This window comes from Phlebotomus papatasi, chromosome 1 (assembly GCF_024763615.1).
Source record: "Phlebotomus papatasi isolate M1 chromosome 1, Ppap_2.1, whole genome shotgun sequence".
Taxonomy (NCBI): Eukaryota; Metazoa; Arthropoda; class Insecta; order Diptera; family Psychodidae; genus Phlebotomus; species Phlebotomus papatasi.
The window spans coordinates 46740038-46761784 of record NC_077222.1 but is presented as its reverse complement, the minus strand read 5'-3'; the positions used below and the strand labels follow the sequence as shown (position 1 = coordinate 46761784).

The window sequence follows — 21747 nt, the reverse complement described above, 5'->3', positions numbered from 1 at the left end:
CATTTTTATGTATATTTAAATATATTCTAATTTTTGCAATACTAAGTATTAATTATACCTTAGAATAAGCAATATTATCAATATCTCGTCATTCAAAAGTATACAAGTAAGTGATTAATCATTTATGAGTAATACCTAATGATTAAGGCAATGAAGAGAATATTTCTATTGTTACTACAAAATTTCTTAAAATTACCGATATCCAGAGTCTTTATTAGTTCTCCAAAGTATTATAAATTCGGTTTCTATTAATGACAACTTATATGTATATAGTAACACTTTTATAAATATAGTCGTATAGCAAATGGAGTTTTAATACAGGAAGTAGTACTTATTGTAAAATTGTAATATATGTATACTCTATACCGGATTATAAAAGTTTTCAACTGTAAGGATTTTAATTTTTACTCTAATACAAAATTATATAAAGCTCGAGATATGTCTATATTTTGTCATACGTCCAATTACAAGACATTCTTTTGTTCTTGATATTTTTTCTCTTTTTTTTAATTTTTGAAACATACACTCACTATTGCTTTTTATTCTAAGGCCTGAGATCCTGTATTTGGCAATAAATAGCAGAGAAGACCACTAACTGCACCGAAAAAAATATAAATATTTTAGATTTCAATTATGAAAAAAAAACATTAAGCATATAAAACATACCAAAAAGCATTGATGAAAAAAGAACAATTGGAACAACGCAATTCAGATCAATCAGGAAACCAAAAAGTAGATTTCCCAACAAAGCACCACCTCGACCAAATGTTAACGATAAGGCAGCAGCCATAACTCTGAATAAAATAATATAAAATATTTATTTTATGGAAATTACTTATCAACAGTTATTCTAAATTTACCTCAAATTTGTAGGAAACAAATCTACCATAACGGTGTAGACCAAACTTATCCCGAGTGAAGTCAATGCTTCAAATATGCAAGATAAGATGAGATTCTGGGTTGAATCAATTACAAAATAGAGACCAATAGTCACAGCTCCGGCCACAACGAGGCTGAAAACTATTTAGATAAATTGAGCGTAAAAAAGACAACAAAACAGGTGATTATTGGATATTAAATGCATGGACAGTCACTATTTACCTAAAAAGAAACGAGCCCCAAGTTTGTGAACGCAAAGTGGTAGCCATAAACTAGTTGGAATACATGCTAAACCAATTACGATTGTGTGAATATAGACGCTATCTTCTATAGGAGATCCACAGAAGTCATCAACAAAAGTTCTGCAGTAACAAAAATTTAAATTTTACCAATTATACCATATTATACATATGACTACCATTTTTTCATAAATACCCATTAACATTTCCTAGAACAATGGACGAAACATCACAAACAGAGGCTGATTGATCAGGATGTGCTTGTTCATACTCCTCAAATCGGTAGAATAACTCGGGAAACCAAATCATAAGAGTATAGTAACTAAAATATCAACAGAAATAATGTCAATCCCTAATAAAACAATTTAACAAATATGATATCACATTGTACCTGGATGTGATTCCAAATTGAATAATACACGTCAAAGCTGTATGTTTAAGATGAGGAGGTTTACATAAAGCTTTTGTCTGCTCCCATATTTCTGTCCAGAGTAATTTAAATTCTTTTGGTTTTCTCATACTCAATTCTCGGATAGATTTGTTGGTCTTTTGACTTATCCCACTGCTCTTTTCTTTCTCCTTGAGTGTCTTTACAGGATAATCATTGCGATCATTTCCAGTGTTTGCCACATAAATATCTTTAAGGACTTCCAATGCTAAATCCGTTTCGCCACATTCAATAAGAAATTTTGGGCTTTCTGGAAAGAAGCACAACCAGAAACCAAGAAGAAGACTTGGAAGTGCACATATTGCCACGAATAAATTCCAACTATTAAATAAGAAGGCGTTTCGGTCGATTTTTATATTCAACGGAATTATCATCCATGCAATTCCTGGTAGAATTATTATACCAACAGTCCAGAACATCTCCATCCAACACAGAATCTTTTCTCGGTACTTTGTTGGTTGAAATTCACCCAAATACGGAAAACAGATTCCCATTGCTCCTGTAATTCTGAAGATATACAAAACACCTATTAAATATTTAATGAAAGTTTTGAACGCAGGGAGTATGTAAAAGAAACTTGTGATACACGGTAAACGTAAAGAATTCCGTGAAATATAAATAGCATTAAATTACTAACTCAATTGAAAATATTGAATTCTTTCTTTACCTTTTCAAACTATTTTCAAGGAACTCTCTAAGTCAGACAAACCACTTACTTCAACATTATATTTAAAAAGAAATAATTCATATTAAGGCATTCTTCACTCAAAATAAAGGTTTTAAATAATATCAAAATTTTAGTAAGTTAAAATAAATAGAAATATAGTAAATATATGATAAAGCGCTAAAATAGATGTCTTCTTAAGAAAATAATATACGTAATTAATTTAAAATAATTGTCCAAATGACCAAAGATTTTATATTTTACTATACAAATTCTCGCATACTATAAAAAGAGTCTGGATTTTGGTAGATTTTTTCTTATATGAAATAATTTTAAAAATAAAGTTACTTTACTTTGTTAAGTATCTAAATAAATCATCTAAATGGATCGAAAGGCCAAACGGTTAAAGTTAGAGACCTTCAGAAGACACCCAAATATTTAAAAAAAAAAAAACATTTACACATGTAATTACAAATGTGTATAATTAAATACGTATTATTTATGCACCAGAGTATAAGTAACGAAACCTAATTAAGGATATTTTTTTTAAAGAAACCAGGCTTACCCGAATCCGTTGAAGAATCGGCAAAACATGAAGAGCCAAAAGTATTGTGCCACAGACGACGTCAAACCACAAACTCCATCCAGCAGAAGGGATGCAATAAGGACAATTTTCCTACCTTTGGTATCAGCTAAACACCCCCAAAAATAGGAACCGATCACCATGCCCAGCATTGGTGACGCCGTGAGCCAACCTTTGTCCTCCGATGTCATCTGAAAATCACACGTGGCAGACGGCAGCACAAAAGACAAGATTGTGATGCCTATTGCTGTGTTCATGTAGATTAGTCCACAGACTGTCAAGAGTAGATAGTGAAATTTTCCAAATCCTGTATTCAAAAGGGCATTTTCGTAGTCAGCAGCAGTGCTGTCCATAAAATCGAGCCCTAAGAAAATAATAATGGCAGTGATAAAAAAGCATAAGGTCTGTATATTTTGAAGATGTTATACCCATTTTATAGCGTGGTTGGGCAATTGTTACTACTTCTTCCTCTTCTTCGTCGTGATCAAGAAATGCAAGGCAATCAATGTCCGAAGTATCAGATTCTTGGACATCAACTAGATTTATTGAGTCCAATTCAAAAGTATCACGGCGTATTAATAGTGGATCCAGTATAGTGCCTTTCTTCCTTACGTCAGAGATGATGCTAAAATTTTTAAATGTCTAAAATACTATATTTTACCACTAATTAAAATAAATTTTCTATTTAAAGAAATATTTTTGTTTTTCATAAATATTCTTTTATGCTTTAAAACAATTTTCATAAAATTCTCAACAACTGATTAGTTAAAAAAAATCACTCATCACCAAAGAAGGAATATTTACAGATTTTAATTGACCCGTAGAAATGTAAATAAACCCATACATACTCTTTCGCCAAAAAAACAATGACGTTGAGCTGCTTAAAAAAGATTTAAATTAGTGGCTCAATCCCAAAAGTGTTGATCTTCTGCCCCTTTCACTACCACCACAGTAACTAGGAATTTTCCAACTAGCTCACAATATTCCTTGTTCTTGGTCATCTCACACAAAATCAACTAATGTACACTGAATTTCATATCTCCGAAAACACTGCCCAAATATCCATATTCAATGCATTAATACATTATTTAGATTTCGGGGAGACAAATCAATAAATTTTCGTGTGTTTCTCTTGTTCAAGGTGATATGACTTTTTCCTTCTTCACCACACTTCTTTTTTCCATACGATAATATCTATTGCAACGGAAATTTTTAAATTTAGCACCACATGCCTTTCCTTATGAATTATTATGTATTAACAACCGTAAACCAAAAATTTTCTCTTCCTCAAAAGTATACTTAAGAGTCTTTTTTTAAAAGCTTAAGAGCACTATGAGAGTATGTCTTTATTGAACAAATGACATTATCTAACTAAACCATACATAAGAGAATAAATAAAATTAAAATTAGAATATCTCAGTAGAACTATAGGATTGTTCCTACCACAGGGACATCGATATTGAATATAATGCGACAGTACACATGTCTAAGAAAAGCGCATTCTTTTATTAGTATACGAATTATAATCTTCTATGTGATATATAAATTTGAGGTGTTAAAGACATTCAGCCTCCCCACTAACTTTTTCCCTACAAACCAGATTTCAATGATCTATTATAGTGTGAGTAATTTAATTAAAAAAGAAGAAAATATGGCACTGCTCATGACCAATCTTCATTTACTAATTTGCTATTTGCCACTGAATCTAGCATTGGGTTAATCATTATGATAAAGACTGTTGACTGCAGTGGAGTTCATGTGTATTTAGTCTGAAGTTTGAACCTTTAAAATTTTCGAACATTAAACTCTTCTCTCTCTCCTAAACACGGACACGTTCTATATGGAACCCAGAAAGTTCATTGTCGCATCAATGACCATCGTAGTGTCGTCTGGGAATAAATAGAAGAAAGTGTACGGAATAAGTGCTGAAATTACTCTCTGATGGTAATTATACTCTTTGTACCACCTTGATCTAAATACCTAAATAATATTTTAACGTGATCTTGATCTTGGCAAAGAATTGCCGGGGCATGTCGCACTTGTATGCAATGCACTACATAGTAATTTTAACTGACCAACAATTATATTAGTTCAACCAAATGCAATATTAATTTCGAAGTATCTTGCGAAAAAAAGTGTGATTTATCAGATGTTCTCAAAAACTGAGAGTGATGAGACACGTGCTGAAATACTTTGACTCAAAGCGCCAATATCCGGGCATTCCTTTTGCTTTCGATGGATGCCTGTGTGAGACTGCAAATGTGTGCCAATTTTATGGTAGTTCCTAGTTTGTGGTGTTGCCAATAATATAAGTCTGTGTTTGTGAAATTCAATTCATCAATTTGTTGTAAGAATGATAAAGAATAAATAATAGTAAAATATAACACGAGACATTGCTGAAAAACTAAACTAACCAGGCTGTATCTGTTTCGCCTCTGTCTCTTGTTGACATCTCCTATTAAAAGCAACTATTATATCTTATAGGTATATGTATGTTTAATATGGTTTATATCTAACCTGCGAAGGAGTTTTCCATCACTTTGTTCTGGAAATTGATCATAAACGCCAAGACGTCGATGGACGCATATTGGGTGGGCGTTACCTCGTGATGAAAAAAAATAATACAATACTATAGGGGAAAGTGGGGCACCTTTGAAATGGGATACCCTGAAATTGGGTTTTTTCTCCTATTTTCAAAAGCAATTGAGATTATCATTATATAACTTAGCTTGACAATTATTTTTTGAAGACTTTAATAATATTGCAAAGTTCAATTCCATTTAAAAATAGGATAAAAAATCAAATTCCAAAGGCACCCTTATTTTAAAAGGTGCCCTAGTGTCCCCTAATAATGCTTAATTTCTTAAATCGTGTATTATTATTAATAAATTAATTAATTGTAATATATTTCCTTTTCTCATCCATTCAATTTGAATAAAACAACCCATTTTTCCTTTGAATTTATTTTCGAACGCTTACCGACTTTAAACAATCAAGGGGTAAATTAATTCATTGGCAGCATTTCCAAAAAAAAAAAAAACTTTAAAACCCTTCAAATGAATTTCTGACTATGATGTTTGATTGTCAAATGCATATTAGATATAATTTAGACTTGAAACTGTTAGAAAACATCTAACAAACTAGGTCTAAACATTTTTTTTTAATTTGACTTTGGAAAAGGAGATATAGAAGTATGTTTTAAGCAAACAGAGCTTTTTAAGTGACTTAGGAGAGAGTAGGAAATATGAAAATTAACATTTTTCCCAATGCTGTTTTATAAAAGAAAGAATCTCGAAATGGTCAAAGTCAATAGCTCTTACCGTTTGACTTCTAGTTCTTGAACAGGCATACAGATTAACAGATAAGCGAAGGAACATTTACTCCGGAAAATTCGGAATTCTAAAATTCGAAGAAATTATGATCATTATAGAGGAGCGTTAAATAATACAATATGAAATAATAACTGAAACAATACTGCACCAACACCACATCTCATAGATAAGCTGAATCCTTTCCGAAGAGGAATTTCTAGAAATACATTATTTTTCCTTACGCCAGAGATGGGTTGTCAATCGCAAGTTCTCTAAAATTAAGTGCCGTAAAGTTCACAGGGTGGAATTCGAAAACTTTGCTAGAATATTTCAGCTGTAACTTAAAGGGGATACGGAACCTAAAAGAAGTTATATAATTTCAATATGTATCTTTCATAAAGGATTAGTGTTTTTTGTTGAATTTTGAGCATTAAAAAGAAATTGGAAAAAAATTTATAACATTATTGTGAAATTTAAATTACATGTCTCACAAACCACTAAATATATAATATATTAGATGAGCACATATATTCTGTCAGTAGAAGAGGTTGAAAGTTTGGAGCGGTATATCTCAGCTCCTGATGAACATATTTGGATGAGTGAACTATTGTTGGAAAGCTTGGTTCATTAGCTTTTAGAATCTGGTATACTTAATCTACTATGGATAAACCATGGTCATCCAGAACCATTGAAGTGTTAAACGCAAGGAAAAAACTTACAGAAATCCTAAAAGAGTGGTTTCTGGAGGGGAAGGATAGACGTGGGGATGAAATTGATGTGATATTTGGATTCCTTGGATCAACTTATGGGGGAGTACTTAGAACATTCCAAGTCGATATCATCATTAGTTTGTCCAGAAAATAAGATAGAAGGATTTCTGTCATTTTTTTCTATGCGTGTAAAATGTTAAAATTCTTGCAAAAGTCGATGAATAAAAAAAAGTAAGATGTCCAAAAAAAAAAGTTTCTTCCACAAATTGTACCTTTTGAGTTCCTCTAACAGTCCTTGTGCGATAAAAGTGGGTCAATCCTGGTCCCAGTAGTAGATGGCCAAAAAAAAATGTTGCAAAATGTGTCTTCTTCGACATAAATGGTTCTGGATGACCATAGTTTATCTATAGCAGATTAAGTATACCAGATTCTAAAAGCTAATGAACCAAGCTTTTCAACAATAGTTCACTCATCCAATTATATTCATCAGGAGCTGAGATATACCACTCCAAACTTTCAACCTCTTCTACTGACAGAATATATGTGCTTATCTAATTTTTTTTTTCAGGGCAATTAATCGGTTATAAAATTATTATCCTTACGGTAAGAGAGAAGAAAAGCATGAGAACTCACTGAGTTTTCTAAAGAATCAACAGGTATCATGAATGATTAATTGGTTTCTCCAAAAAAAAAAGTAAAGTAAACGATTAATTCACAATATTAGTCCAAAGCATCTTATTCCTTCTGTCATTATACTTTCTTGTGGGAACTCATAACGCAAAAAACTGCTTATTTTTCAGGAAATGAGGAAAGGGACTTAAACGTGGTGTATATTGTAGTCAAGCTTCTCTTTAATTGGATGGAGAATAAAATGCTGTCGACTGATGAATCTCCCCCGCAATAATAATGACATGTCGTACGACAAGCTCAAACAATATATATATATATATATATATAAGGATTACGAATGTTGCTCGTGGTCACGGACTTGTCAACATAAGAACATAAAAATCAAGTATGTGCATCGATAGCACAAGCGATAGATACAAAAATATCCTTTGTGAATACCTAGAATGTTTATATATACATATATAAATTTCTTTAATGGTTTGAAATACTTATTGGGATAAATTTTCCACTACTTTGAATGTACACTCACTTTCACTTGATTCTATGAAGAGTCATTCTTCTAAACAAGGCAATATCCTCACAATGTTTTTACTTACACTTTTCTTAATACTTCTTATTACTTCTAATTAACAAACAGTCCTTTAGCTATTTCCTAAAGATACTTATAGGAGAATTTCATTCGTGAAATTAATCTTAAAAGTCTTACACTACAAAGGCACGATGTGGAATTATTATTGAAATTGTCAGTCATACTTTAGCAACCTAACTGTTCCTTACCACCACAGCGGCTGATCCTCAAAAACTTGATTATACTGCTAATGCTAAGCAATGAAATGATTTTCCGTAGTAACTCCGTCACTGGTGATATTCAAATTTGCGCACACTCTCTACGATACGAGCATTTTAGTGAAGTCGCCCAGCAATCGGCAAAACTCAGGGACTGTGTCTTAGCATAAGTTAGTCTTCAAATTTCAATCTGTTTGGATCGTTTATCTTAGAGCTCTCGCACACGAAAGAGATATTATTAAAGAAAGTTCGTAATGTTCATTAAAGCAAACTAAATTCTTATTCAGATAAAATTAAATTATTTAACTGTATACAAAGTTGTTCAATTTCATAAGGTTTATTCAGTCAATCCAGTCAAACTCTTAATTAGATTATTTTAATACTCTGCGATAATACTTCACATACTTCGCATGTCCATTCTCTAATTCCATGACCTTACAACAAATTCTTTAAATTGTGTGATAATCATTTTTGAATAAAATAAATAACTAAAATATAGGTTTCCATAAATTTCTGTGAGTATTTAAAGAAAGTTATGGAGAAGTTACAATCATACCAAGGTTATTTGGGAAGGTTTCATGAGTGGCGTGATGAAGTTAAAGACAATTACAGAAATTGGCGTGAGGGGAATACAGTGAGATGCTGGGAGGATGCAAAAAGTGTCTTAAAAAATTTATCATCATCCATCTATGGTGATGAAGATTCCAGTCACAATGATTTCTCCCACATATACAGGTAATATTTGACAAAAGTATAATTATTTCTAAGAGAATTTTAGACAATTTGACAAATTGTTATTCCCTATGAGAATTACCCGCATAATTATTGTCCATTTTCAGTCTTTAGCATTTTATGTGATTGTTAGAACGCTTGTCACTTTACATTCTATTTTATTTGGTGAGACTCAGCATGAGGTCTAGTAATCTCTTTTTATTGTCAACATTTTCATTTACCCAGGAATGAGACGATAAGGAATAATATACAGTATTTGCAGACGAGATTGTGTCATTGAGTATAGTGTAAATGATAGAAATATTCATTACTGGCTCGTCCTAAACTTATAGTAACACCATAAAAAGGGATGGTGTAGTTAAATAGATTTTGCAACCTCGAGCTCGTATAAGTTAAATTCTATTGGTTCAAAGATTTAATTTCGCAAAATGATTTTCTCATCCAAATATAGGTAATACTAAATGAATGATTAACTTTAATCATTCAATAAATAATGAAAATAAATTAAAACATTTTTTTTTTGTATAAAAGGAGGAATATATGAAAATTAAATATTATTTTAACAATTTCTCTGGTGGTCCATTGGATTTTCTAAGGTTAGATGTAACACATTTCATTGATTTTGCTTAACGGTTTCATTTTTATTGTTGATTTTGGTTTAGTGGAAAGCGTCTCGTCCTTATATGGTTATTCACACGCATATGTGTTGATCTCCCGAAGTATTGTCTTAAGTGCAAAACCTTTACTCAAGTTAATACACTCAGATTTTATGCCCTAAAAGGGCATGTGGGACTGTATTGAGGTAAATTAGTTACAATATAAACAGATTGACGTAACGTGCTCTAAAGTCGACCATTCTTCAAATTCTCCGGATTTCTGCTTTTTTCTATGAAATTTTCACTGATTTATATGTAATAGTATAATAATTGGTCTCTAAATTCGTTAAATATTATAGTTAATGTAAATAAATTTAACACATAATTCAATAGGTCAACTTAAGGGCATTATATCCAATTTTATCTTACTGGGATTAACATTTGCTCAGAGCATAGTTTCTGTTTCATATCCATACCTACAATTGAACCTATTATGCATTTCCATTCTTCGATACTTTTCCAGCAACATTTACACCGAATACTGCATTAATTTAGTAATTCAGTCCATCTCGATGTGTTTTGTTGGATTAATAGCAGTGAAAACCTATTCCTTTTCGGAAATATGTTTTATGTGATATCCCGAAAGTATATCGCATTCTTTCCATTTATAGATATTTTAGGCCTTAGTTTTTTCATCCATATACAAAAATATCGTTAATCGGTATTTTTATGATTAATTTAAAGTCAAATAAACTGATTTAGAGATAATTTCTTAGTCGTATTTGTCAATTTTAAAAATAAATACAATTCAATATTAATATTGATTTGAATAACAATTCCTAAATTATTTTGTCTCGGATATAGGCGGAAGACGCGACGAGAACTAGTGCGAATATCAGCGGCTGTGATGGGGATTGAGTTTTCATATGCTGCAGAGACAGCCTTCGTATCTCCAACTCTCTTGAAAATTGGAGTATCTCATCAAAGGATGACTATGGTGTGGGCCTTGTCGCCACTTATTGGATTTTTTCTAACGCCTATTCTGGGCTCATTGAGTGATCGCTGTCGTCATAGAATCGGCAGAAGACGACCTTTTATTCTGTTGCTGTCGATTGGAGTTTTCTTTGGACTACTTTTGGTGCCAAATGGTGAAAATATAGGTTATGCCTTTGGCGATTCTGGGATCAATACGAATGATACATGGCTAAATTCTACTCAAAGTATTGCACTTCCTCATCGATCATCAGCAACAAACTCAATTGAGTTTGAGCCCCCTCCAATACAAAATCTTCATCCTTGGGGAATATTCTTCACAATTTTAGGTACTGTTCTTTTGGATTTTGATGCAGATGCATGTCAAAGTCCTTCACGTGCTTACCTACTCGACGTAACCCTGCCGGAGGATCATGCCAGGGGTCTTTCCACGTTCACCATCATGGCTGGCTTAGGAGGGTTTTTTGGCTATTCTCTTGGTGGAATTAACTGGGATGAAACTACAATTGGAATTTTACTTGGAGGACATGTAAAAGCTGTATTCTCTCTCATAACTATAATATTCGTTGTATGCGTATCCTTCACCGTTACTAGTTTTAACGAAATACCATTAGATGAGTTGGAGAAAAAAATGCATGAAGATCAAGTTGATCAAGAACCGCTACCCATACCACATATCAATACAAAACGACATTCTGCAGAAATTCATATTGGCATTATCAACCATAATAATGAAAATTATGGGTCATTGAATGACAAAAATGATGAACAACTATCTGTTCCAAGAAATGTAGGTTTTCAATATTTTACGATTAAAAAGGATATCTAATATCCTATGACTTTTCTCACAGAATCAACAGAGAAGATATACTCTTCCACCGATTCCTATTAATTCCCCGTGCGCTATTGCCGATGAAGAAACTGCAGAGACAACTTTCACAGAAAATGTATACGTCCCTGTAACTGTTCCTGACCAAAATCAAAGTGGGGTAGCTTCATTGTCTCATTATCTTCTATCCATCCTCTGGATGCCTTATTCATTGAGGATCCTGTGTCTCACAAATTTCTTTTGCTGGTATGAAAAAAATATGTCATTTCCTTATTATTATTCTGTGTGATATTAAAATATTATGTTATTATTCTTTTCCTTTGGCGAACACCTAAGATATTCCAAAAAACATCGCGCCAGTTCCCATTGTTAAATTAAAATCTTTCAAATTAGAAAAAAATAGAAATTTAATTATTAAATTTCATTTTTGTTAATCAACATACATCTACTTAACAACTAAATGCACGAAAACTGTAAAAATTTTAATTTTATTGGAAAAAATATTATACGCTTTCTTTAAAAATACTTAAAAAATACATGCCGCATTATTATCATCCTTATTTGAAATATATCAATTTACATTTTAATATACTTTAGTCGCGTAATACTTTTATAATAAGTTTTTCTATCTGTTTTTGCTATATATTTTTTACGATTAAACCGAGCGTAACGCTTTGCATTATGGACTATGCCAATCTGTCCCTAAGCCGTTACTAAATGACATTTACTCTCTTCATTTACTGATTTACTGTAATTTATTTGGAAATGGTTTTTCTTTATTACCACACATTGATAGGGAAACTGCACCACATTCCGGCCAGCTTGTAATTCCAAAAATTCCATAAATTTTTATTTTTTGAAAGGTTGTACAATGTAAAAAAAAACAAAAAAAAAGACCTTAAGAGTTCCAAAAGGAAAAGGCACTACGAGAATCACGGTAGCCGATATATTACCTAAAGCAATGTCTATATATTTTATTTTCATTTTAAAATGTATTAAGAATAATTTTAGAGAAAACAAACACGGTAAACTATTTACAAGGATCCAAACAACTTTCATGAATAAGAAGTAACAATAAAATAATAAGAAGTAACACTGAACCTACCAAGCCCTGGTCAAATTAACCGATTTAAAGTTAACACATATTTAAATGGTACAATGTCCCTATCAAATTTTATAAATTTCTTAAAATAAGCATGTAATACATTTTTCAGTGTTTAAATTTTAATTATTTGCTCTTTTCCAAGACAAATTTCTTGAGTATCCTCCTCTTCCGCGGTTTGTCATTTGACCGAAAAACTACCAAAAACGATCGGTAGGTTTAGTGTTAAACATAAGATTTTTGTGCTTACTTGTAACCATGCCAAAATTTTATACAGTTCCCCTATCTATATATCTGCTATAAAATGTATGCTTTCTATGTACTCTCTTTTAGTATGAATATATACGACGGATTTACAAGTCAAACGCAACTTAAACCCAAACCTTATATGGCTGAATCTCGGTATGCATCCAGCCGATCCAGCCCTCCGTTGTATTTCAATTTATTTCTTCAATCTCCAAAATTGCGACAGATAGATAGATTTAACATTATTCTTCGGTTATTTAACATATTCAAGGTTAAAACGCTTTTCGCATGGTTAGAATGTTTTTAGTTTTTACACTTTATGCTATATATTTCATAAAAATAACGGTGAGCATTCTCCCATATAATATACTCCGATGTCTTCAAGAAATAAACTTCGATTAATATTGTACTAGATTACTATGCATTTGCATCAAGAGGTAACTCATTCCCATTTTTTCTGACAAGGGTTTCTGGTTTCTCGGGTTTCGCGATGCAATTTTTGGGTTTCTCGGGTTTTGCGATGCAGAAATTGGGTTTCTCGGGTTTTGCGATGCAGACACTGGGTTTCTCGGGTTTCGCGATGCAATTTTTGGGTTTCTCGAGTTTCGCGATGCAATTTTTGGGTTTCTCGAGTTTCGCGATGCAATTCTTGGGTTTCTCGGGTTTCGCGATGCAAAAAGTGGGTTTCTCGGGTTTCGCGAAGCGTTTCTCTGACAATTAACGAGGGTTTCTCAATATGAGTTACCCCTTGATTTGCATAGTAATTTGAACTTGAAAAAAATGTCTAATTCAAGTCAAAAATTCAATTTCTTCAATTTGTCATTATCCGAATAAAAGGATATACATATATATAATGAGACCAACCAATATAATGCTATATACTTGAAAGTAAAATAAAATTACTTTCAGGTCTGCACATGTATGCTACTCACTCTACTTCACAGATTTTGTTGGAGAAGCTGTATTTAATGGGGATCCAAAGGTATAAACTAAATTAGACATTTCTCATTTTTTAAGACAGAATTTTCTAATTGATTTTCATTGCCGTCAGGCCTTGGAAAATGATCCAAAACGGATTCTATATGAAAGTGGCGTTCGCTTTGGATGCTGGGGAATGGCGATGTACTCACTTTCATGTGCTTGCTACTCACTCATTATTGAAAAGTTTATTAAAAGATTTGGCGCAAAACGTACCTACATCGGCGGACTCCTTTTCTATTGTACTGGAATGACTCTAATGGCACTTACAAAGCACCAAATAGGAGTTATCCTATTTAGCTGGACAGCAGGTGTTATGTACTCTACCCTTTTCACAATGCCCTATCTCCTTATAGCCCACTATCATTCACAAGGAACAGTAAGTTGTGGTAGATAGAAATATTAATTCATTGCAAATTTCTACATTAATTCTCTTTGTTTTTAAAAGTTCGAAGTAACTGCTGAAGGAAATGCAAAATTAGGTACTGAACTTCGTGGTTTAGGGACAGATATTGCAATTGTGAGCAGTATGGTATTCTTAGCTCAATTCATCCTGTCCCTGTGCATGGGATCCATTGTATTATGGACTGGGACAACAACAGCAGTCGTCAGTGTTGCAAGTTTTCTCAGCTTCTGTGGTGCACTGTCAGCCACACAAGTTATGTACCTCGATTTGTAGTTAATCAAAATCATGCAAAAAATATTATTCAAATAACTTTATGAAAAGTCATATTTATGTGCATACATATAAACGGGAAAATTACCAAAGTGTTTAATATAAGGTATATAATTGTTAAAGAAACTTTAAGAAAAATTATTTTGGATCAGGAGGATCTGTGTAATTATACGTATTATTTTATAAATATTTCATTGTGAAAAATATATTCACTCACTTGCTCTGTAGAATTGTGACCACATATGATGACAAATTACAATTAATTTCGTAAATTGTTACGACATTTATCAAGAATATCCTTTCTGATCATTGAAAAGTCAGGATGCAATTTCAATACTTGTTGGCAAACATCAATGGCATCTGCATAACGCTTCGATTTCATATAGTGATAGGCTAATTTGTAACCAATAGTTGGTTTAGATTTTCCTCCATAGCGCCAAGCTGCATCATAGTGCGTTGCTGCTGATCGATAAACTTGCTCTTTCTCAGCTATCATTCCACATAACTCATATGCCTTTGCGCAAGATTTATTATGCTCCAAAATTCGATTTAGTAACTCTGCTGCCATTTCCATTTTATCTGTATTAAACATAAATAAAGAAGAGCAAAAACAAAATTAAAAACTTTTTAAATAAAAAAAATAAATAAAAATTACTGGCTTGAATGTAGAGATCAGCAAGAAGAAGCCAACATCTCTCTAAATGTTCCGCATCCTCAAATGTCCACGAAGACTTTGCTACTCGCTTCAATTGATTTTTTGCCCTTTGAGATTGTTTTATCATGACATAGGCCGATGACATTCCAAGTATTGGACCAACATGCTCTTTGTACTCCTCCTGACTAGCAATATTGAGAAATCCATTGAGAGCTGATTCAATGGTTGACTTCTGTTTACTAGCCAACAGAATGAAATTTTGCAATAACTTGTAATTGAGAGATTCATTGTCCATGCAACCTGGACGTGGCTTTAATTCTTTAAGTAATCTCTCAGCCGTGCGAATTGCCATAACCTGCGGATCTCTAAAGTCAAATTCACTGCCTTCGGCCATACTCTCATTTGGTAGTTCACCATCTGGATTTATGCATATTTCAATCATGTTGAATATGGCCTGCTGACCCCATTCAGAATCTTTCCTAGCATTGTTGAAGAATCTCAGAGCAGAATTGGGATTACCAATATACCATTCATATAATCCCTTGCAGTAATTCAAACCCGAGTCAAACGATGGTTGAATACAACTCTGTTCTGCCCTCATCAAAAAATCCACGGCTTCGGATAACCTTGCTGATCGACGCATCACTTCAATAAGGCGCGCTAATGCTGTCCAATAATTTGGTTGATTGAGAAGAAGTTGCGAGAAATGATAAGCAGCTTTCTCAAAGTCCATCTTTAAAAAAAAAAGTTTAAAGAAGAAATTACAATATATACAGCGTACCTACTTAAGTTAAATAATCTTACTCTGCGAAATGATAGATCGGCCATCATAACTGATGCTGTTTCATTGTTTGGATCTATCTGTAATATTTGTCCACAAGTCTGCTGACACTGATCCATGTTGTTGACTTGCATGTACAACCGCGCAATTGATGCTAGTATGGTAACATCCTGAGGAGAAAATTTGAGGGCCTCTTTATAGTGATGAATCGCTTGATCGTTATCCCTCAAATGAATAGATTGTTCTGCCATGAGAATACAGATTCTGCAAAAAAATGCCACAAATTTATACAACATATAAAAAAAACAATAGTAGCTGAAAATTTTCTTGTATCTCACATATTTAATTCGCTTATTTACAAAAATTTATAAAATTACAGAAGAAAATATAGAATTTTTAAATAAAATTCCATCCTTACCAAAAAAAAATATATTAGTAATAATTATCATTTATAAATAATTATGATATTAAAGAATATGTTGAAAATATCACTTAAAAAATCTCCAATACATTAATTTATATTTAATATTATACTGCAGTCACGCAACACTTTTGAAATTAACCTTAAGCTATTCCAATTACTTTCTCAAAATATTTTTAAAAGTTTACCCTATACTTCATGAGAGCAACACTCTGTATTACAGACAAGGTAATGGTATTTTGTCCGAAAGAATTAACGAATATAGATCTTGATCTTGACATCCAATATACTGATTTACATGCTATTTATTAAATCCTGCATTTATTTACAACTTGATATACGCATATATCTTATCTAAATTAAGTATTAATAAATATCACTTATGAATTAATCATGAGATTTTAACGAAAATGTTGGAAATATCACTCGAAAAACTTCTAATGCATCAATTTACATTTAATATTTTACTTCAATCACGCAATACTTTTGAAATTAACCTTAAGCCATTCCAATTACTTTCTCAAAATACTTTTAAAAGTTTACCCTATACTTCATGAGAGCAACACTTTGTATTACAGACAAGGTAATGGCATTTTGTCCGAAAGAATTAACGAATATAGATCTTGATCTTGATATCCAATATACTGATTTACATGCTATTTATTAAATCCTGCATTTATTTACAACTTGATATATGCATATATCTTATCTAAATTAAGTATTAATAAATATCACTTATGAATTAATCATGAGATTTTAACGAAAATGTTGGAAATATCACTCGAAAAACTTCTAATGCATCAATTTACATTTAATATTTTACTTCAATCACGCAATACTTTTGAAATTAACCTTAAGCCATTCCAATTACTTTCTCAAAATACTTTTAAAAGTTTACCCTATACTTCATGAGAGCAACACTTTGTATTACAGACAAGGTAATGGCATTTTGTCCGAAAGAATTAACGAATATAGATCTTGATCTTGATATCCAATATACTGATTTACATGCTATTTATTAAATCCTGCATTTATTTACAACTTGGTATACGCATATATCTTATCTAGATTAAGTATTAATAAATATCACTTATGAATTAATCATGAGATTTTAACGAAAATGTTGGAAATATCACTCGAAAAACTTCTAATGCATCAATTTACATTTAATATTTTACTTCAATCACGCAATACTTTTGAAATTAACCTTAAGCCATTCCAATTACTTTCTCAAAATACTTTTAAAAGTTTACCCTATACTTCATGAGAGCAACACTTTGTATTACAGACAAGGTAATGGCATTTTGTCCGAAAGAATTAACGAATATAGATCTTGATCTTGATATCCAATATACTGATTCATCAAATCACGCAACACTTTACATTATACACAAGGTAAATGTCATTTTGTTCGAAAGAATTAACGAATATGAATCTTGATCTTAATATCCAATTTATTGATTTACATGCCATTTCTTAAATTCGGCATTTATTGACACCCTGATATAAGGTTAAATTCCTTTTATTTATTAACTTTATCTTGTATTACGAAGACGAAACAGACTTGCAGATCACATAAGACGAAACTCAAACCTACTGAAATGAAAGTTTAAACTTGTGGTTTGGGAATAAGTCTCAATAAGAATGTTGTCTTAACAACTGCTCCCATTACAATAAATTTATAATTTATCTATAGTCATAAAAGACATTTGAATATGTCGCTTCAAATGTTTCGACTGTTTTATTTTTACGTTTCACATGGATGCTTCATCCACTTCATCAACATAATACTTCGCGTTCTGGACTGTATATTACTGCGAGCTATACAAGGATAAAATCTAGATACTGAAATAGATTGATTTTTAAATGAAAATTATTGAATTTTAAACATTTAATGTTTAAATGTTTAAATGATGGGTTTCATACTTCCTGACTTTTGACCTTCTGACAGATTTTTTTCCACGGACAGAAAATAAACCATTATTAAAGTTTTGCTCGATATGCGGCTTATAATATGAGGCATAGTTTGTTGTTGCTTCTCTCTTGATTTTTTTTTTAATCATTAGGAAGTTGATCAGTGATATTAATATTAGACTTTAAAAAATGTAAAAATTAATGGCTCGGGATAATTGATAAGTATGTGGGAAGAAAAGAAATATAAAAATATAAATAACGGACACTTTTTGCCAATTTTGAGAACATGACGCTACGAAATATAAATAATTTCTACTACTACTATTTTCTAAAATCTCTACTTGGTTAAACAGCACTATACTATGACATCATTAAAATAAAAACTCACCTGGAAAGTATTCGTCTCTGTTCGGGAATTAGTGTAGATTCGAGATTCAACCGCTGCTGCACTTTATATTGGTTGTCTCGAGCTTCCTTGAGAGTTGAAAGGGATGAATTTAGGTGACCAGCTTTTTCCCTTACACGTGCAAGCAAAAGAAGTTGTTTGGTCCTCAATTGCAACATATCAACATCCTCCAATCCGTCTTTCATTCCTTCAATTTCATCAATTAGAGTCTGTTCAGCATTGGTGAAGTGTTTCAATTTAAGATATAATTCTGCTAAATCCAGCTTGAGAAGTGAATTTTCCGGATACATACTTGACGATTCATTGTAGTAGTTTATTGCCTTAGTGTATTGATGTGTTTTAACATAGGCTCTGCCTAATTTACTGGCTAAATTGGGATCATGAGGATTGCGTTTTAAGGCTTCCTTGTAGGCATCTAAGGCATCATCGGGCTCTTGAATTGACATATAAGCATCTCCAAGCATAATGTAACTCTCAGGCTCTGGATATTCCTCAACCAACTCTCTAAAGCACTGAGCAAATGCAACCCTATCTTTACGATGGATCAAATAAATATTTGCCATCTTGGTCTTTGCTTGGATATAGTACGGTTGGCCTGATTGAATGTTTCTCAAGAGCTTCAGTACTGTATCTATATTCCCATGACGAAGAGATAAGTCTGCATTTGCTATAACCAATCGTCCCTCCTCAGATGTACCTGAGAATTCCTCCATTGCATCTTGCATCAATTTAGTTGCATCTGAATTCAAGTTTATCAGCATATATGTATCTACCATTTCCAAGTATAACGTTACTTTATCTGCTAAGCTCAGAGTATAAATAGGTTTTGGTGAGGAATTTGTGGACAGAGGCACGGGTATCTTAACATTCATGGCATCAGTTTTAACGCCAATGAGGCTCATAGCCGTTATAAAGCTTTTAAGAGCATCATCATACTGATGATCATTTTTTTGTATGATTCCATTGAAAAGATGATAAGTAGGATTTTCGCGAACTTTGAAATTGTGACTCAGACAGATTTCTAAGTTTTGTGCTGCTCTCTGAAATTGCTTTTGCTGAATGTTAATTTGCGCCGAAAGTAAATGAGCTTCCGAATATGTTGGATCAATATCTGTAAGTATATGCTGGAGGGTGCTTGTTGAAGTGGAAATCTCACCGCAAAGGAATTGCACTTTTGCAAGGAGAAATACCCCTTGTATTAGTCCAGGACATGCCTTCACAATAACTTCAAGAATATTTAAACTGTGTTTAAGCGATATATGGAGTCCTTCGCGTGACGAAAGAGATCCCATAGACACTGACAACTGAATGGGTGAATGCTGAAGTAAATCTCTGGCCACTTCCAGAAGAAAATCCGGATCGAAACGTCTGAGGTATTCGGATCCAAATGACAAAGTCCTTAGATTTTTGAATTGAATTTCACATGCTTCAACCATTGCGGAAATGGCTTTTTGGGAATCATCGTGAAAGAGTTTGGATGACATCCAAAGCAAAAGGGGTAATTTTGCTGTTCCCTGAATTTCCGTAAGAAATTCAATTTGCTGACTAACTTGCTGTGATGGCCCAGACTCTGCCAATTGACAAAGAGTCAGTCCACAAAGAGCCTGAATAGCACTGTCATCTACTTTAGTTGCTGATTTAAAATTCTTAGTCGCTTCTTTCATCTTTCCAGCCAAATAGGCATGATATCCATATTCAGTTAGGTATGTGGCATTTCCTGGTGACAGTTGATTTGCTTTTTCAATAAATTTAACTGTCTCATCCAGGATCATTATATTTCGCCCACAAACTCGTGAAAATAGCTGACCAATCTGGAAATATAATTCTGAATTTGAAGGCTCCACTTTGCTCATAGCACTGAGAAGTTTTTGTAATTCTCTAGCTCCTCCACCATAATTCCCATCACGGCAGGCCAATATTAAAATTTTCACTCGCAGAGCCTCGATGTTTGTCGGTTCCAAATTGAGAATCCTGGATGATGTCTCCATTGAATGATCCCAGTGCCAATTGGCTAATTGAGACTTCATTTTCTCCACTAATGGTATATTTAGTTCTGGATATCGAATGGATAATTTATTGAGAATACCAATGGCATTTTCGTAATCGTTGTTAATTTGATAGTAACGCACTTGACCCAAACTAGCATCAATACTCTTTCCTGATTCAAGAGCTCTTTCAAAAAGTTCCAATGTCCCCCGATTAATCCTACTACCTCCCAACAATTCAGTCCATCCTTTTAAGCTCAGTGCATCAGGAAAATTGCTATTGAGCTTTAGAGCTTTTTCTGCATATTCTTTTGCTTTTTCATATTTACCAGTTAAGAGGAGAAATACCGCTGAATAATACGCTGAGTAGGCTGTTAATTGCTTGCGTTCTTCTTTAAGCTTAACATCTAGATTCAAAATTGCTTCTTTGTCTACCACAGTGCATCTCTTGTGAGCGAACATCAGGGCTAAAATTACAGCCATTGAGAATTCCTTTTCACCCAGCATGGGTGTCAATTCTCGAATACCTTCCTGATTGCGATTTCCAAGCACGAGAGCAATACCATTATAGAATCTAAAACAAGGGCTCCCGGAAAACTTTGACAAGCCATCAAAGGCACGATTTTGCATTGAATGGTAAAATTTTTCTCGGCCATAGTGTTGAATTATTGATTTAAAATCGTGGTCATCCATTTTTCTTAAGATAAATTCTATATCAAATTGCTTTTTAAAGTATGAATATAATGTGTTCAATATAATGTACCTTAAGGTTTCAATATTCTATAGTTAAACAGCGAACTTTTTATATTCTGAGCCGTATTTCTCCAAATAATGTTGCAGGAATTCGCAATGAACTCTCATTTTATAATTATTGTCTGCAACATATTTGAAAGCACCCTGCAACAAAGTGAAAAATTATAATTAATGTAAAATTTAAGGTGAAATTAAATGCAAGGGAATATTACCTCAGCAAGAACTTTTCCAACGCCACGTCCATTTAGCTCACTCGGAACTTCAGTGTGATCCAAATGGATTATTGATTTTTCCTGACGATAGAACAATTCTGCCTTGTGCGTCTCTATGGGGATATAAAACACACCATTGGGAGCATCGTGCTTAATATCATTCAACGTGAGAACTTTCCCTGAAGCCAACATTCTACTAATGTTTTTCTGTGCAATAA

At 32.7% G+C, this 21747-nt stretch overlaps 3 protein-coding genes across 14 annotated transcripts; 1 reads left to right on the top strand and 2 right to left on the bottom strand.

Annotated features, from left to right (window-relative positions):
* Positions 1-2: 2 nt before the first annotated feature.
* On the bottom strand, positions 3-8271 carry LOC129799456 (synaptic vesicle glycoprotein 2C-like). 11 transcript variants are annotated; one of them, XM_055843334.1, is made up of 11 exons: positions 7994-8235; positions 5331-5415; positions 5228-5268; positions 3242-3438; positions 2796-3177; positions 1510-2073; positions 1315-1440; positions 1102-1241; positions 861-1020; positions 667-794; positions 3-595 (listed from the first exon to the last, which is right to left on the bottom strand). In XM_055843334.1, exons 3-11 carry the CDS (start codon positions 5263-5265, stop codon positions 540-542), a joined length of 1791 nt encoding a protein of 596 aa, XP_055699309.1. In that variant the 5' UTR covers positions 5266-5268; positions 5331-5415; positions 7994-8235; the 3' UTR covers positions 3-539. The 11 variants fall into 11 exon arrangements, with proteins under 11 accessions (XP_055699309.1, XP_055699317.1, XP_055699319.1 ...); XM_055843342.1 differs by lacking the exon at positions 5228-5268; XM_055843344.1 differs by lacking the exons at positions 5228-5268; positions 5331-5415 and adding an exon at positions 3662-3690 and having other exon boundaries at positions 8061-8076.
* A 6-nt stretch (positions 8272-8277) lies between these two features.
* On the top strand, positions 8278-14643 carry LOC129799455 (proton-associated sugar transporter A). Of its 2 annotated transcripts, XM_055843333.1 has the most exons (7): positions 8278-8497; positions 8780-8985; positions 10443-11361; positions 11423-11646; positions 13658-13730; positions 13800-14105; positions 14175-14643. In XM_055843333.1, the coding sequence occupies exons 2-7, from the start codon at positions 8786-8788 to the stop codon at positions 14403-14405; spliced, it is 1953 nt and encodes a 650-aa protein (XP_055699308.1). In that variant the 5' UTR covers positions 8278-8497; positions 8780-8785; the 3' UTR covers positions 14406-14643. The 2 variants fall into 2 exon arrangements, with proteins under 2 accessions (XP_055699308.1, XP_055699307.1); XM_055843332.1 differs by having other exon boundaries at positions 8278-8985.
* LOC129799454 (tetratricopeptide repeat protein 21B-like) lies at positions 14428-21435 on the bottom strand. Its single transcript, XM_055843331.1, has 4 exons — positions 18562-21435; positions 15862-16102; positions 15058-15790; positions 14428-14981 (listed from the first exon to the last, which is right to left on the bottom strand). Exons 1-4 carry the CDS (start codon positions 21255-21257, stop codon positions 14662-14664), a joined length of 3990 nt encoding a protein of 1329 aa, XP_055699306.1. The 5' UTR covers positions 21258-21435; the 3' UTR covers positions 14428-14661.
* Between the last annotated feature and the right edge of the window lie 312 nt (positions 21436-21747).